Source organism: Rutilus rutilus, assembly GCF_951802725.1.
Source record: "Rutilus rutilus genome assembly, chromosome: 25".
NCBI classification, from domain to species: Eukaryota; Metazoa; Chordata; class Actinopteri; order Cypriniformes; family Leuciscidae; genus Rutilus; species Rutilus rutilus.
Genome location: NC_140229.1, coordinates 18,163,589 through 18,180,193, shown reverse-complemented (window position 1 = coordinate 18,180,193; position 16,605 = coordinate 18,163,589). Strand labels below are relative to the sequence as shown.

The window sequence follows — 16,605 nt, the reverse complement described above, 5'->3', positions numbered from 1 at the left end:
TCACATTTGGGTGAATGAAAAACAGGACATCCAAGTCCTGATATACTGCAAACTTATTAAAAAAACTTATTAAAAACTTATACTGCAAACTTATTAAAAAAAATGAGCTGAAATAATGCGGGCTGACGGTCAAATACCATCGATTAACAACATCGTAGCTCAGAGCTAAGGCTGTCTTTAAAGTTATCATTCAAAATCAGTTTCCTTATTAGTTTTTAATGCATTGCTATGCAGTTGCTAAGATCTGAAACTTTGCGTTGATATGTTGTTGCTGGGGTGTTATGGGTGGTTGCTATACACTTGCTAAGGTCTTCTGTGAAACTGTGCATTACTACGCAGTTGGGTTTGATTAACGGCTGTGTGAGATCTTAAAGGTTTCTAAGTAGCTTTCATTGCACTGCGTCACGATTACAAGGGTGTTTTGCATGGTTCCTATGCGGTGGCTAAGATCTTCGGAGTATTTTTTTGTGCATTTCAGGGCTTATTAAGCACCTATGTTTAAAATGCAGGTTTAAGGTTTTAAAAAAAGACCAGAACTCTAACTGTGAGCAGTACTCATATCAAATCTCATATCACACCTCGTCAAACATCAAATTTCTAATAACTTGAGCATTAATAATAATGAGCTCATTCTCAAGAACAAATTGCCTAATTATCTAATATCTGTCTGTCCATGGCTAAACAGGTCACTTCCCCGCTGACTGCTTAAGACGTCATATGCATGTAAAACTCATTTGAGTATGAATACTGATCCAGGAACAGCTTGGCCTTCATAAATACGGTGATCTAGTCAGTGTGGAGCTGATCTCCTACCTTTGGATGTGATGGCAGGTGGTTCCCCCAGCAGTAGCCTCAGTCTCTTGGCATGGATCTTGCCCTGGTAGTGTGACTGGGCCACCACCGCTGAAGTGAACGACATATTGCACAGCGTGCAGCACTTGTTCTTGTCCACGTCTCCCTCCGCACTGCCCTGGGACGACACAGAGACAGACACATACTCTGATATCCTTTAACCAGGACCGTTTATCATCTTCAGCTAATAATACTGGAGAACAGAATGATTTATGAAGCAAATGTGTTATATCATAACTTTAAGAGGAAGATATGAAATTTGGCTGTCAAATTGGCAGATGTGGGACGCGCTGTGGAGAAGTAATTTAAAAACTTCTAAAAACGGTGTAGCATATATTCTACTTCCTGCACTGATGCAACCACTCTGAGTTTCTCATCTTGACTGAAATTTGGCTCTAAACACTGTTGTGGAAGTCAAATCGAAACTTTCGGTAAAAGCTAATTGTTGTTTAAAGTGCAGTCAAAGTACAATTTGAAAAAGTAGTTGCACTACTACGCTAATAGTAAACTATTAATTGAACTATTAAAGGTGAACTAAGTAACTTTTTTACCTTAACTGAACAGCTTCGGAGTCATTGGAATGGTTATATTACTTATTTCGGGTTGAATGGTGGTCGTTTCGCACCCCCCTGGTGCCCGTGAGCGGAAAATTCGCACTTGCAACTTTGAGACGGCGGGCCGCCGGCCGCCGCGGCAGGAAGTATCGCGTGATATCAGGTCTCGCGATGTAAACAATTGCTTTACGGCCAAAAGAAATCTGCTCAAATACTGTCATTATTGCGCTCCCTCACGCTGTCCGAACCCGAAGGAAGAAGACGTTTTAAAGAATGTCCCATCTGCTTTGATGTCGTTGATCTATAGCCTCTGGTGTCTGAGAATCACCAAAGAGTTTTTACAACAGTGTTGTCAAATATCTATTCCGAAGCTGTGGGGGGAGCTCTAGAGAGAAACCTGCGAGCAAAAAGCGAGAATACAGCGAAGAAATCCCGAAGCTACTGAGTGCTGCTTTAAACATAACAAAAACTTGAGTGGGCAATATTTTTTTAACTTAAACAATATTTTAAACTGAATTATCTATCTATCTATCTATCTATCTATCTATCTATCTATCTATCTATCTATCTATCTATCTATCTATCTATCTATCTATCATCTATCTATCTATCTATCTATCTATCTATCTATCTATCTATCTATCTGTGTGTGTGTGTGAGTGTGTGATTATACAAGTTGAAAACATATAGCAGTAGACAGCAGCTGAATGTTTTGTTATAAAAACTACATCTAAAATGCCATTTATTTTCTTCACAGTGACTCGATTCGGGGAATTTTGTTTCATACATTAACCTAAATCACACTTTCTTTCTACTGGAAAATTTAAGTTAAAAATTGGTGTCACTATAAGTTTAGTTAGCTACTCTCCAGCATTGCTGCTGAGCTATTGCTTTATTCACTGTTTACAGGTACATCTGCTCTTCAGATCGATATATAAATCAATGGTCAATATCCTGAACACTAAGAAAGTGGAATTGCAAGGTCAATGACGTGCAACAATAAATAAAAAACTAAGAGCAGAGGTTAGTTGTTGCGTCTTTAAGGAATTATGTCATTTTTACTTACAATCATGTCATTTCAAACCTGTATACTGTTATTTTTTATAATACAAAAGTAGTGTTTGAAGAATCGGTATGCAATTTTTGCAATATAACAACAGTTTATAGTGATACCATGTCTGTCAAACTTAAAAAAGGACCCCAAAAAACAACAAATACCAAAAGCACCATAAAAGTATCTTAATACAATCCATGAGCTGTCATTTGTGGTAAGAAAATCCAAATCTAAATTTCTCCTTTCTCCATGGAAAAATGACATGATCTACAATTTTTTTTCTTGCATGAAATAAATCTAATGAAATAATGAGAACCTGATTGACTTTCTGAGCTTTAATTGTTCTATAACCCTTGAGCTTGAACTGAGGTCTGTCATCCCTCCACGGGGCATTGATCTGTGTCCACTCATTCTGCTTCTTGTTATTCCTCTCCTGACACGCCATAATGTCTTTATTTACCCTCCCGAGGGAAAAAACCTCACCAATCTGCAGCTAAACCGTCAATGTCCATTTAGATATTGACCTTGACTGGAAACAATCATCATGTCTGCACAGGAGAGAAGCATCTCTTTTAATTTCAAGCAAATTCTTTAATATTGCTGGCAGTGACAAAAGAAAACAAACCAGTGTGAGATTCAAATGTGCAGAGACTCAAATGTTTATAGATGCTTTATAAGTGTGTCTGCGGGAGTTACTTTATTTTGTTATTTTGAATTAAAATTGTCTTCTTATCTAATGCTGATTCAGTGTAATCAAGGTTAGAAAACTATGCTTATATATCACAAGAAAAGGTCAACACAAACGTTTTCCAGAGCTCCGCAGTTAGGCTTGAGCTTGATTCAACCACACACAGTGGATGCGTCACAGAATCGGGCTAAGTACATGAAAAAGGTGAAAGAATTGGGGTCAAACACAGGTGCGAGCAACGATTACATTTAACTAAACAAAAAACAAAACTCTGTCTTGCCATCTGCACCCTACAACACCCCTTTTCCCCTGTGGAGCAGCTTCCAACATTCCCTCAAAATGCTTGTAATATTCAAGTCCTGGGCTAACATTTTCTGAACTGATCTCCATGACTGTGTCTCTTGAATATAAATCTCAACTATATGACCAATTCAAATGCCATAACAGTGGTTTGATAATGGTGGTCCTCCAATCATGACTGACTGTATGTCAATCGTATGAAATATCACTTTTATATTATATTATATTATATATATTATATTATATTATATACAACAAGCCTTTTCCAGTCGTGCGATATTTACCTAGTAATAGCACTTTAACAGTTTCACCGTTTGTATCACTCCGCTTGTGGCGACTGTCATGGCGGTCGAGCAAATCCACCATATTTTTTAAAAATACTACTGCTGTTGTGTCACAAAATGTAGTTTTAAGAGTTTTTTAGGTGAGAATGTAGTTATTTAGACCTCAAATATGTGACTCATTTATAATAATAGTGCCTATTTTACAATCTGTTTAGACGCTTTCGGAGATTGAGCTCAGGCCGTCAGCCGCCGCTCAGCGCCCATGTACCACAGGGGGGGACCAAGAACCAGTGAGGGGGGGAGGGGGGCATGGGAAATCAGAAAATTCAACTGGAAATAAATATACTTGTTTAGAAAATATTCAGCAAGATTTCAAAAATCTTTGCAATGCCCAGTGCCCTAATAAAGATGGTATTAAATGTGGCACTGCATTTATTGGCCCACACAGTTTTGTTCTAAAAAAAGAAAAAAAAGAAAAAAAGAGACTCTGTCCTCTTTTCATTCTCAACTCAACTGTTAAAAGGACAAAGATATCGCTTTCCTCAGCAGACTTTCAAACTGATCTTGTGATTATGAATACAAGATTGACCTGAAGAATATCAGCTAGATGCAGGTAATGCACTCGCTTAAGCCCAATTTATACTTCTGCGTCGAACTCACGCCGTAGCTACGTCGTAGGCTGTGTGTAGCGCGCGTATCCTTCGTATCCACCTCTCCAAAAATGTAACAACGCGTCAACTCTACGCGGACGCAAGCGCTGTGATTGGTCTGCTAGGACCGCTCCCTCGGGTTTCACATGCTCCCTCTGCAAGTGTAATTGCGCGTCAACGCGGACAACGACGCAGAAGTATACATGAAAACCAACGCGTTGCCTACAGCGTAGAGGCTCCGGCGTAGATCCGACGCAGAAGTATAAATCAGCCTTTAGTCTATATGCCAATTCACACCGCTCAGCCCAACAGCAAAAAACACGTTTGTTGGGTTTTATCAGATCAGTGTATTACCCCTGTCAGCGTTGGTTGGGGTTTGTTGGGGCAGTGTGTAATTTTTCATAACATTCTAAATCAAACGGCCAACTTGTTTGTTGGCATTTGTCTTTGTGGTGTGAATTGGCCTTATCGCTCTCTCATAATACTCTACATAATACAATAAGCTTCAATGAAGCTACTCAGTGTTCCATCGTTACTAGCCCTAAAGTGACGTTTTAGAATTAGTAATGGAGGCTCGGTCGCAACTGTCAAACTGTAAACTTGAGATTTGAATCCGTAGCGGAAGGAAGTAGTTCTGTACAAAAGAGGGTTTTAAAGACACTCCGCTGTAGTTTCTTTTTTATTTACAGACTTGTGCTGTCGAACTGTTGTATAAACCCAATATCACACTCGTAGCCATGCGACATTGCTGTATATCAGCACGCTGTGATTACCTACGACACTCTGCCTGAATCACAGCCGTGCTTATATAGAGCAATATCGAATGGCTACTCGCGTGATATTGTTTATATAAAAACAATGACTCAAATATTGTTTAAGATTATTATATTATATTATGTTATATTATATTTTATTAACAATATTCAGGTCAATCAGAGTTGGCCTGAATAAACTGTAATCTGAAACAGACTTTGTTCTACAAGCAAAAGTTCATGTCATCATATAAATACAATTTTGTAAAATAAGATTTTTTTGTAGAGGAAACAAATCATGTAAGTCTGTCACAGATTTGATGTAATTCGCTTTGATAAGAAAGGCACTCAAGAACAAAGAAATGTTTTTCCTAATATATCCATTCAAAATTAGCAAAACCTCAACTAGTTTGTACCAGTCATGAAACCTCTAGACCTTCAGCAGTCCAAACCGCAGACATTCACAAGCCATGTGTGACATGAAGTGACAGCTTGTCATGTGAAAGTTGTAACAAAATGGATTGGGTCTTTCTTCGTACTTCTAAAAGATCCACTTCATCACTAAACCCCAATGATAGATGTGAAATGTGAGAGATGCGGGATTGGGCAGAAGTAATATGCTTAGACGAGCAGGTCATCCATGTCAATCAATATGTTGTGGACATAAAACCGTTTTTCCTGGTAGCTACATCTTGGGTTCCTCAATGGAGTAATGAAACTGCCAGCTTCAATTTTTTAGAAGGAAAGTGGCTTGGAATTGGGTGCTAGTATTTTTTTTCTCTGCATCCTAACAAATTCAAATAGCATAACTAGCAACAAATTCTCTATCAGTGCCAATGCATGTACATTAAAAAGCCATATGTAGGCGTATTTCTTCACTTACATTGTCTGTCCGAAGTTTCTTTGCAGGGCAGCCACCATCCACTGGGTGTAACATGTAATACAGGCGAACTTTGTTTGCATGCTTTCGACTCTGCAAGAAAATGAGATAGAGAGTGTTTCACAAGTATCCAGTTTCATTCCAGTGTTGACAAAAAAAAAACAGCTCGCCATTGATTATCAAGCTTAGCAATGTCAGACCCGACCCAAACAATTCTCATCAGAGCTACAGGAACAAGATTATGGACCACTGCTTTCATTTCTCAAAGCTTGATGTGCCCCTCTGAATGATCGCTCTGGTGGGTGGATAAAGGTCTGTATTGATTGTTGTGTAGCAGATGAATGCCCAACCATATGAGCAGTGAAAAGGCACCAGAGGAGTAATTCTCACAGAGGGTTCTTCAATCCATTATCAAGCAGGGAGATATCTGCCCCAAAACAGTAAATCTCCTTAAAAGCCACCATAAACTAAAACGGTTTGTAGCAGTTAGGGTGCCTGCAAGACAAAGGATTTTTGGAAATCTAAAAGGCAGAAAGATGAATCATCAGACCAGACATTAAAGAAATAGTTCACACAATAATGAAACCTCAGGTCGTCCCAAACCTGTATTGCTTTCTTTTATCTGGAGCACATGAGAGATTTTGCAGAATGTCCTGGTAGGTCTTTTCATGAATGTAAATGACAAAAATAACAACATAAAAGTATCATAAATGTAGTCCAATTAACTCGTACTCGATATATCTTCATAAAATAAAATACACTGTATGTTTTCATGTATAAAGACCCACTTACAGTGTTGTTTACGAAATTAAACAATTGTCTTTTACATTGACACAGTACTCAAAATAAATACAAATATTTTCTGAGAATATTTACTTTATATTAAGTTGACAGCGTATCTTCTATCCACTTTTACAGTAATGTTAAATGTATAAAACTTTCAAATAAAAATAAAAACAGATTTGGTTGTTATTTCTTACTCTTTAAGGCTGTCAGTTGAATAAATAATTGTAATTAATCTCATGATTTCCTGTTTTTATAAAGCAGAAGCAATCAGTAAATGTACTTTTTTAAAACATATTTAATTTCAAAATTGATTTAATTAAAAACTGTGAGCCCTAAAAAAAATACATTTATTCTTTTTTCCCCAGATCCCAGTTCGAAAAACCCTAGTAAGAACTACTTTATGATGCTTTTTTGGCTCATATTCATCTTCATTGTATGGAAATGGAAAACAACATTCTGCTAAATGTTCTCTTTTCCCTTAATTTTTTTTTAGCTGTATATATTTGAATCCTCAAATATATGGTGTTTTGTACTTACAATAATTCACTTTTAGTCAATTTAGTAACATTTTCAACTTTATTACGTAAATTTTACGGAATTTGAAATGCTTCATGAGATAAGTAATTTCTTCAAGACGCAACATACTTTCATGTCGCTTTTTAGGCTGATATTCATTTTGATATTGACAACGCCAGCTTGAATATCCTGCTAACTTCTCCATTTATGTTCCGCAGAAGAAAGAAGCTCATACAGGTTTAGAATAACATGAGGGGGATTACATGATGACTTTTTAGATTGCACTGTCCCTTTTAATCCTCAAAGTAACTGTTTCCGTCATTATGCAAATGCTACTTAAATATGCATTTAGTCAAGCAGACCTTGTGTCTGATCCATTGATATTCCACTGTCCTCATTCGACACTGTTCACCACTGTGAGGTGCTTCAATGTAGAGCAGCGAGGTGCTAATTGACCCGGGATAGTCCTGATCCCATCATTCAGCCCTGAGTCGTTCCCTCACCTGTTCCATTTCCTCTTGCTTATCTGATCATTTCAGCCCTTTGATGCAATATCAGGTCTATGCTTTAGGTATCTGACACTGAATACGTCAACTGAATCACTTGCATTGTGTCTGCATTTACCCAGGGTGCATAAAGATGCCAGGTGGTTCTGGCAAATGTTTGGCATTGATCCTAACTGTCTGTTCTCTTATAATAAGCGAAGAAGCTAAGGCTATAGTGTTGAGTTTGTTCGTTCTTGTAAGCTAGGCTCTCCTCAGCGGGGTGGTGGCGACACTGGGATCGGTCTCATTAAATGCATGACCACACGGCCTCATCGCTCCGTCTCCAGCAAACTTCTAGCGTCCTCATTATAGCACCAACCGGCTGACAATAACAAGCCTACAACACAGGGCTTTGTTTTCTGAATTCTGTGAGGAAAAAGAAAGAACAGCAAAAGCGCTGTTGAGCAGATGTAACACTCTGTTGTAATGGGGAACATGCTGTACGTTTTACGATACATTTGATGGCTAGAGCGCAACTGGAGGGTTTTGTAAGTGTAACTCTATCTCATTTTTATTCATTTTATCAATAACATACAAACCTTCCAATACAGATAAGATTGTTATGGCTTTTGTAGAATGTGCTTAGTTGAAAAACTACAGTAATCACAAAGAAAGATGCACCAATCAGAAAAGTCACTGTTACAAAGGAATCACTGGGAAAAAAATGCCTGCAGTGACTGTACACTCAAAAAGCATCGCTTATGACATTATCAAGCTTCCTTACAACCTAAAACAGCTTATAAACAATGTAACAATGTAAAAACTTGTTTGTTTTTTTTATTAAATTTAAGGGAAAATTCTGTAAAAAAAAAACAGTTGTTACAAACTGTCCATTTTGGAATGGCACTCTACATACCTAATTGTTTATGCCACTAAATTAAGTAAAGTGAATATATATCAACCTATTTGAGTTGTCATTTATTTGTATTTTTTGTTAATTTAATATTTTTTAAACCAATCCCCTAAAATATATAGTTCCCTTTCGTGGTCACTCCGAGTTACGTCGGATGACGACGAATGGGGTTTCGCTTAGAAAGCCTCTCACCTTCGAGTATACAAAACGAGCCAATGGCAAGGAAATGCCATGGGTCTGCGGAATTTGCATAGCGTAAGTCCGCCCCACGTCGTGGATATATAAGGAAGTACGCTGGCAACATGCAGATATGTTTTCGCTTCGGAGTTCTCTTCACTCCTGCAAGCCATTCTGAATCATCTTCACTCTACGAGACGAGCGGCTCTTCAGTGTGTTGGTGCGACGGCGCGTTCCAGCGAGATCGCATTGCCTGCTGCTGATCTGTGCAGTGATCTGCCGACAGTGTGTGTGTTTCTCCCTGGGAGCTTCAGCACTCTGCTGAGCTTTTTCCTCTCTCTAAAAGAGCTGCACACAGCATGTCTTTTTCAAGACGGCTCGCCCGTGTATTTACTGGATGTGGGCGCGTGATTCATCTGCCTAACGGTCATGAGCGCTGTTTCGCTTAATCACGCTCGGCAGTGCTCGTGGATGAGTCATGTTTTCACTGCGGGAACATGACCATCGCGATGTTTATAGATCGAGACTCAATGATCTCTGTGTGAGAGTCCCCTCTGCCACCCCAATCTATCTCTTCCTCGAGAGGGGATACTTTGGCTGGTGGCCAGGGTGATCTGAGGGTTATGGTGTGGCATAATTCCGAGGAGCTTTCCTCGGGCCACGCCCCCCTCCACATCGCAAACCGTGGGGCTTCCGTGTGTGCCTGGTTCCTCTCGGGGACCCAGTGTTTCCATTCGGGACGCCAGCAGATGGTGTCATGTCACTCACAGCATCACAAGGCGGGCTTGATTCCTCTGGAAATGAGGATTCGACTGCGTTGCCTCCCTCGGGAGTGTCAGCGTTAGTCGAGTCAGATCCAGAGCTGATGGCCATGCTTTCCCGGGCAGCTGAAAGCATCGGTTGGAGTGGCGCCCTCCCCCCGAACACTGTAGGCTTACGATTGGTTCCTGGGCGCGTGTTGCTCTACAGCACTCGCTCCCAGTGCTCCCAGACGTGCATCAGGATGCCTCCGGCTCACGAGGGTCCCTGTGACTTACCGCGGCCCGCGGGCGTCCTCCGCCTTCGCTGCACTCGATTGCGTGGCGATCATGGGCTGTATGTTCTCTGTCACTATCGTGGCACAGGCATGCAGTGCTGTGTGTCGCCTTCGCGGCAGTGCTGACTCGGGAGTTCTGTCAGACCAGGCCGCCGTGGAATGCTGGTCCTTCCCTGGCCAACACTGACAGAACGCGGAAACTAGACCACGCCCCCACGCAGGGACGCTATGCCTCCCATGTCCGAGCCTGGTTGATCCGCCACGCATACTACTGACCTCGCTCTACGGGCGACATCGGTACCTGCGTGATCCCGGGCCAGGTGATGTCCACAGGTGTGGTCCAGGAATGGGCTCAGCCAGGTTGATGTGAGGGGACAGCCACCCATGCCTGGGCCGGTCATTCCGCCTCGCTGCACCACCGAGGGTACGTCTGTGGTTCGCGTGACCCCACTGGTACAGTTCTGGGAGCCTGGCTAGAGCTTCCCAGGCTGTCCCGCTGGGTCGCGAGAACCATCAGGCTCGGCTACGCGATTCAGTTCGCGCGGTCTCCTCCCCGCTTCAGGGGAGTCTGCTTCACTATGGTCGGTGGCAATGCCCCTGTCATGAGAGCGGAGGTCGCCACCCCACTGGCGAAGGGTGCGATCGAGACTGTCCCTCCAGCCGAAATGAAGTCCGGCTTCTACAGCCCCTACTTCATTGTTCCGAAGAAATCCGGTGCAGGGTTACGGCCAATCCTCGACCTGCGCGTCTTGAACCGCTCCCTTCACAGGCTGCCGTTCAAGATGCTCACGGCCAAACGCATCCTCCAGTGCGTGCGGCCGCAGGATTGGTTTGCAGCGATCGACCTGAATGACGCCTACTTCCATGTCTCCATTTTTCCTCGACACAGACCGTTTCTTCGGTTGACGAAGCGTGCTTGGAATTCGGGCCGGCTAACTCTCACGTGATCCTGAGACCCCGGCCTGGATATGTGCCCAAGGTTCCCACCACTCCCTTTCGAGATCAGGTGGTGAACCTGCAAGCGCTGCCCTTGGAGGAGGCAGACCCAACCTTGGCACTGCTCTGTCCAGTACGCGCCTTCCGTGCTTACATAGACAGAACGCAGTGTTTCAGGACCTCAGACCAGCTCTTTGTCTGTTATGGTGGGAAGCTGAAGGGAAAGGCTCTCTCCAAGCAAAGGTTGTCTCACTGGATAGTGGACACCATTGCTTTGGCATACCAGCAGCAAGGTCGACCATGCCCCCTTGGTGTGACGGCCCACTCCACTCGGAGTGTGGCATCCTCTTGGGCTCTAGCGCATGGCGCCTCGCTAACAGACATTTGTAGAGCTGCAGGCTGGGCGACACCTAACACATTCGCGAGATTCTATAATCTGGATTGCAGGGCACTGGAAGACAGCCGAGGTGGCCCATTCAACGTCATCCGACGTAACTCGGAGTGACCACGAAAGGGAACGTCTCGGTTACGTATGTAACCCTCGTTCCCTGAGTAGGGAACGGAGACGTTACGTCTCCCTGCCACTTCCGCTGTACCGCTGGAACGCCGGAGTTCAGTCTCGGTTCCTCAGCGAAGAAACATATCTGCATGTTGCCAGCGTACTTCCTTATATACCCACGACGTGGGGCGGACTTACGCTATGCAAATTCCGCAGACCCATGGCATTTTCTTGCCATTGGCTCGTTTTGTATACTCGAAGGTGAGAGGCTTTCTAAGCGAAACCCCATTCGTCGTCATCCGACGTAACGTACATACGTAACCGAGACGTTTCATAGTTTTCCCTACACAAAAACTTATTATTGTCATATTTAAACAATATTTTATCATAAAAAATTTAATATAATATTTTTTCCCCATAAATAAGGAAATTGAAACATTTTACTGATACTTTTTTTAACAGTTTTATGAGGAAGCATATTAAGTAAAATGACAGATCTACAAAAAACAAACAAATAAGACATAATAAAATGCAGCAAAATATACAAATGACTATGAACAGTATACAAATGATATTTATAAAAAGGATAGTTCTGGTCCTTGATGCTGATTGGTTGAGCCGCATTTGAAGCAGTAGCATATACAATCATATACATGTGACCTAATTACATCAGTATTACTGTGTCACTGCAATCAATATTAAACATCAATATTTTTAAGGACTAACCGTTTTATAAAAGCAATAAGCCCCGTGAAGCCATGACGCTTAGCTGTTCTAAATTCACTGTAAACCACGACTTCTTGGGGCTTACTGCTTTAGTATACAGTATGTACATGCCAAAACAAACATCTGGGGATATGAGCATAAGCAACTTAAAGGCACACTATGCAAGATTCGTACCTTAATATACAGCTTCGAAATCATTTTGATGGTAAACGAACTCATAGTACGGCGAATCCATAGTAAAGCAGGGGGGGGGGACGCCTCTGGAAAAACCAGCAATGCAAGTTTGAGAGGTGGCGTCCCAACAAATCTCGCGAGGATCACGACTTGCTTTACAGCATGACATCACATACATCAAAAACATATGAAGCAGCCTCTATGGAAGACACTAGCACGCATTTCAGACGTGAATCATGGCAGAGTCGACGAAGAAAATGCGGTCGGAAGAGTCAAGGAAAAGAAAACGAGGAACTGAGACACTCGGTCAGGCTTTCACTCGTTGGCGAGAGCTAAAAAGCAGCAAAGGATGCAACAGCAATGCTGACCTGGTGTTCTTGTTGATGGACTAGTAAGTAAATCTCTTATTTGTAAACTTGCTTGCGTTCTATGTTGTATGTTGTTGCGCTTGCTTGTTGTATGTCAACGAAATTGTTCATTCATCCAATGTTGATAATAAGACCAGTCCACTAATTTCCACATATGTCTAGCTAGCTATCGATTTGCAGAGCTGTTAGCAGACTTGATAACAAACAGTTGTTTCTCTTACGTGTTTTTGCGTTATGTTTTATTGCCCAGCTTGCCTCACGAGCAAGTTTACCAGCCGAACTCAGGTGTTGTGATGTGTATTTATCACGTAGTCCTTTGTCTGGTTCAGGTTTCGTATGGCATGTGTACTGCGCTTATGCAAACTTTAGCTGGCATATTTGTATGAAATCGTGAAACATTACCTAGTCAGTAGACATCTTCAGAGGCTATCTGTGCCTGTTCGATGTCCGACGCTTCCATCCTACTGAACAGGTACCGGTATACAGGGGGGAGGGGATCAGGTCGTGAGTGCAGAGACGGCTCTGAGTGAGTGGTATTTACGACAGTAACGTTAAATACAAGTACTCCACAGCGACTCTAGGGGTCGCTGTTTGACAAAAACAGAAAAGTGCATAGTGTGCCTTTAATAAAAGGATAATAAGCAATATAAGTATTAAAGTCCAGATCTACTTGTTGCACTTGACAGTTAAACCAGTGGTAAAACAACAGATTAAAAATCCCAAACAGTGAACAATGAAACAGATAGAACAAAAGAAAAACAAAACTGAGACAGCCAGAAGAACAGAGAGAGAGGGAGAGAGAGAAAACGGTGGGTGGGTAGGTAGTTCTCCTCAAATCAAATGAAATCAAACCAATAGACAATTAAGATACTCCAAAGTTTGGGCCCAAAGTCTTATGGTTTCTTCTTTTGCTGTGGAATGTGTGCTGTGGACAATTCAAGATAAACAACCTCCCAAAAAAGTAAGCACCCACTGTATGTGGTATGTGGAGGTTTCCATCTTGTTGCAACTATCTTTTTGGCAGCTGTCAAACCAGCGAGAGAAAATAAAATACTTCCGGAACCAAAGTGTGGGTACAACTGTGACCCAGTGTGCTAGCAATCTCTAAATACGATCTTTCATTCAGTCCAGAACATAGCCGATCCATGTATCAACAGCAGTCCTGCATGACCTAAGCCAAGCAACAAGAAGGTCAGATAAAACCTGAACTTCTCATGTTGAAAGCCTCATCATTTGAACATGAGAGACATTATATTACAGACAAGACCAGACTCTAGATTGGGATAACAAGCTAACAGCTGGTTCTCAGCCAGCCCAAGTGTCGACCACATGGCTCCATTCCCTCAGGAGACGAGAGCGACATGCAAATTTAAGAGGCAATAATTAAGCTATCACTGTTCATGGCTGAGGTAATGACATATGATGCAAGAAGAATATGATGCATCTAAATCAACCACTCCTGTTTCCCATCAGGCCAATGCTATTCAAGCAGAATAGTCTAAATTTTGGGCAAACAACTATATCATATCAAATAAGATTAGGGAGCCCCAGCTGGTCTGGTGGCCTGGATGATTGGTGTGCAATATAAAGGCCAGCACATTTAATTCCTCAGGTTGTTTGGTGAAATGGTGTAGGGTGAAAGGAGCGAATGAGGAACAGCTGGGTGTTTCAGAGAACCACTGAGATTTCACTGACCACTGACAAACCGCTGTCAAATCACAAACGCAGATATTCAAATCTATGTAATTATCTGACTTGGAAATAGCTCTGAAACTGCCAGCAACAATGTGGCTCCATAGCGAGATGCTGGGAAAAAACTGGAGAGTTTTATGAAGAAAGAAAGCTGACAATGCACTGCTAGTGATCCATATGCGTCCCGATAATGGCTTATCCCACTGCAGTTTATGCTTCAGCGAAGCGTTAACTGATGCAAATAAACAAAAGCAATTACTTCTTTTTAAATGTACAAATATGCTTACGCAAAGAGGGCAATTTGTGTAGTCACGTGACTTGCATCTGTACTGGTTCAAGTGGATTTATTGGGGTTATTACCAAAGCACAGTTGATCTAGAACAAATTTAAATGTGCTTTAGACATAGCCTAGCAAATAAATAATGACCACAAAATTAATTTCTATGCACAAATGGAAATATACACTACCATTCAAAACTTTGATTTTAGTATTTTTTTTTAAATTAACACTTTTATTCAGCAAGGGTGCAATAAATTGATCAAAAGTCACAGTAAAGACAAACTTTAAAAACTGAAAAAAAATAATAAGTCATGATTTCCACAAAAATCAGCAGCACAGCTGTGAAACTTGAAACTATGAAACTTACCAGAGTCTGCTTCTCAAGAGAAAAAGACTTGCACCAAAATCTCCAGTTGCTCGTCATTTAATCCCATTGTTATCTGGGAGAAATAACTGAGATATAGATGCACTTTTGATCTCATTTATGATTTTTCATATGGGCAGGATTGTGGGGCATTATATCAATCTGCTCTCATTTCTAGCTTGATATTATCAAAAACGAAATTTATTTACATACTATGATTGATGGAGGTTGAAATGCATGCCCCTTTTTTAATTGCATATGAATATTAGCTACAAAAATCTAATTAACCTACTTATCTGCCCTCTTTTAGAAAGTGCTCAGCAGACCGTGGAAAATTATTGACAGCGGATCAAATTAACAGCTATCAGTAAATGTTTATGCTTTGTGTGAATGTGAGTGTGTGTGTTACTCACCTCATAGTGGGCGACTCTCTGTGACTCAGAGATAAGCTGAGCGCTGCACACTTTGCAGTAGCTGTCAGTGAATAACCCCGGATCCACTTCCGTAGACTTCATCTGAAAAGGAATATCAGTGTGAGTATTTTTATTGGCTTCGCACATTCATTAGGAACACTCCAAACTAGATGAGGTCTGAAGTCTTGCGAGACTTTCCTAAACTCATTATCACAAACTTTTTAATAGTGTAACAGTGAGAAAATAAACCACATAAACACCTGATTGGATAATCAAACAATATTCAGTGTATTTGTACAGTCATAACCTCACCGACATCAATCATGCAAGATTTCATCGCTGTGACATTTTGGGTTTATCGTAGAGTGACATTCTTTGTGCAAACTGATGAATTCTGTGACATTTTGAGGGAGGGAGGTTGGAGAGGAGTGGTGTATAATGAGACAGACGAGAGGAGAGATAAATCTGGCACTGCTCCGTGTCAAAAGAGGCAACAACTCACAACTATATACGCCTGGAGGAGAAAGCAGTGGCATACTGTAGAAGACATCTTTTTAGTGCTGATCTGGGACCATCTGACGCCAACCTAATACTGACCTTTAATAATCTAGACACTGCAAAATGATTGTAGGTCATAATAAGGAGAGATTTTAATGACAGAAGGAGGTGAGGTCATCCATTTGGACCATGCTCTCGTTTGGAAAGCTCCTGGCACCTGACAGGGATCTTAAAGGGATAGTTCATCCAAAAATGAAAATTCTGTCAGAATTTACTCACCCTTGTGTCATTTCAAATTCAAACCTCTATTACTTTCTTTCTTCTGTGAAACACAAAAGTAGATATTTTGAAGAGTGTTTCTACTGGTTTTGTTAAAAGGATATGAGCGTGTTGTATTTTTCATCAAAGTGGTACGTACTTGTGCTTATCCTGGATGCCGCAACCTGTATTAAAAATTATGATTGCGTTCGCTTGCATGAGCTCAATCGGGAAAATTGACTTTTTACAGATTCCCAACGTTTGAGCTCGCATGCATACGTCATTATGCAACAGGAAGATTGCGCTCCAGACTGCTGTGAACGCGCTCAGGTACGTTTGCCGGTAAATTAACAGCAAATTTTCATTTTTGGGAGAACTATCCCAAGAACGCGCAGAGGCTGTGGATTACAGGTAATAATGTTGTAAATAATGTTCAGTTTCTTGCACAGACTGATCGTTTCGCTTCATAA

The 16,605-nt window shown here is 41.3% G+C and overlaps 1 protein-coding gene across 3 annotated transcripts in view; it reads right to left on the bottom strand.

Moving 5' to 3' along the window:
• The window catches only part of zmat4b (zinc finger, matrin-type 4b), a 40,583-nt gene that overhangs the window by 20,052 nt on the left and 3,926 nt on the right, over window positions 1-16,605 (bottom strand). Inside the window, exons 2-5 of one of the 3 annotated variants that reach the window (XM_084400232.1) lie at window positions 15,380-15,481; window positions 14,970-15,042; window positions 6,018-6,107; window positions 814-970 (exon numbers count right to left, since the gene is read on the bottom strand). In XM_084400232.1, the coding sequence (XP_084256358.1) occupies window positions 814-970; window positions 6,018-6,107; window positions 14,970-15,026 (304 nt within the window). In that variant the 5' untranslated portion in view covers window positions 15,027-15,042; window positions 15,380-15,481. The remainder of the gene's footprint in view (window positions 1-813; window positions 971-6,017; window positions 6,108-14,969; window positions 15,043-15,379; window positions 15,482-16,605) is intronic. The other 2 variants (XM_084400230.1, XM_084400231.1) reach the window with 2 other exon arrangements.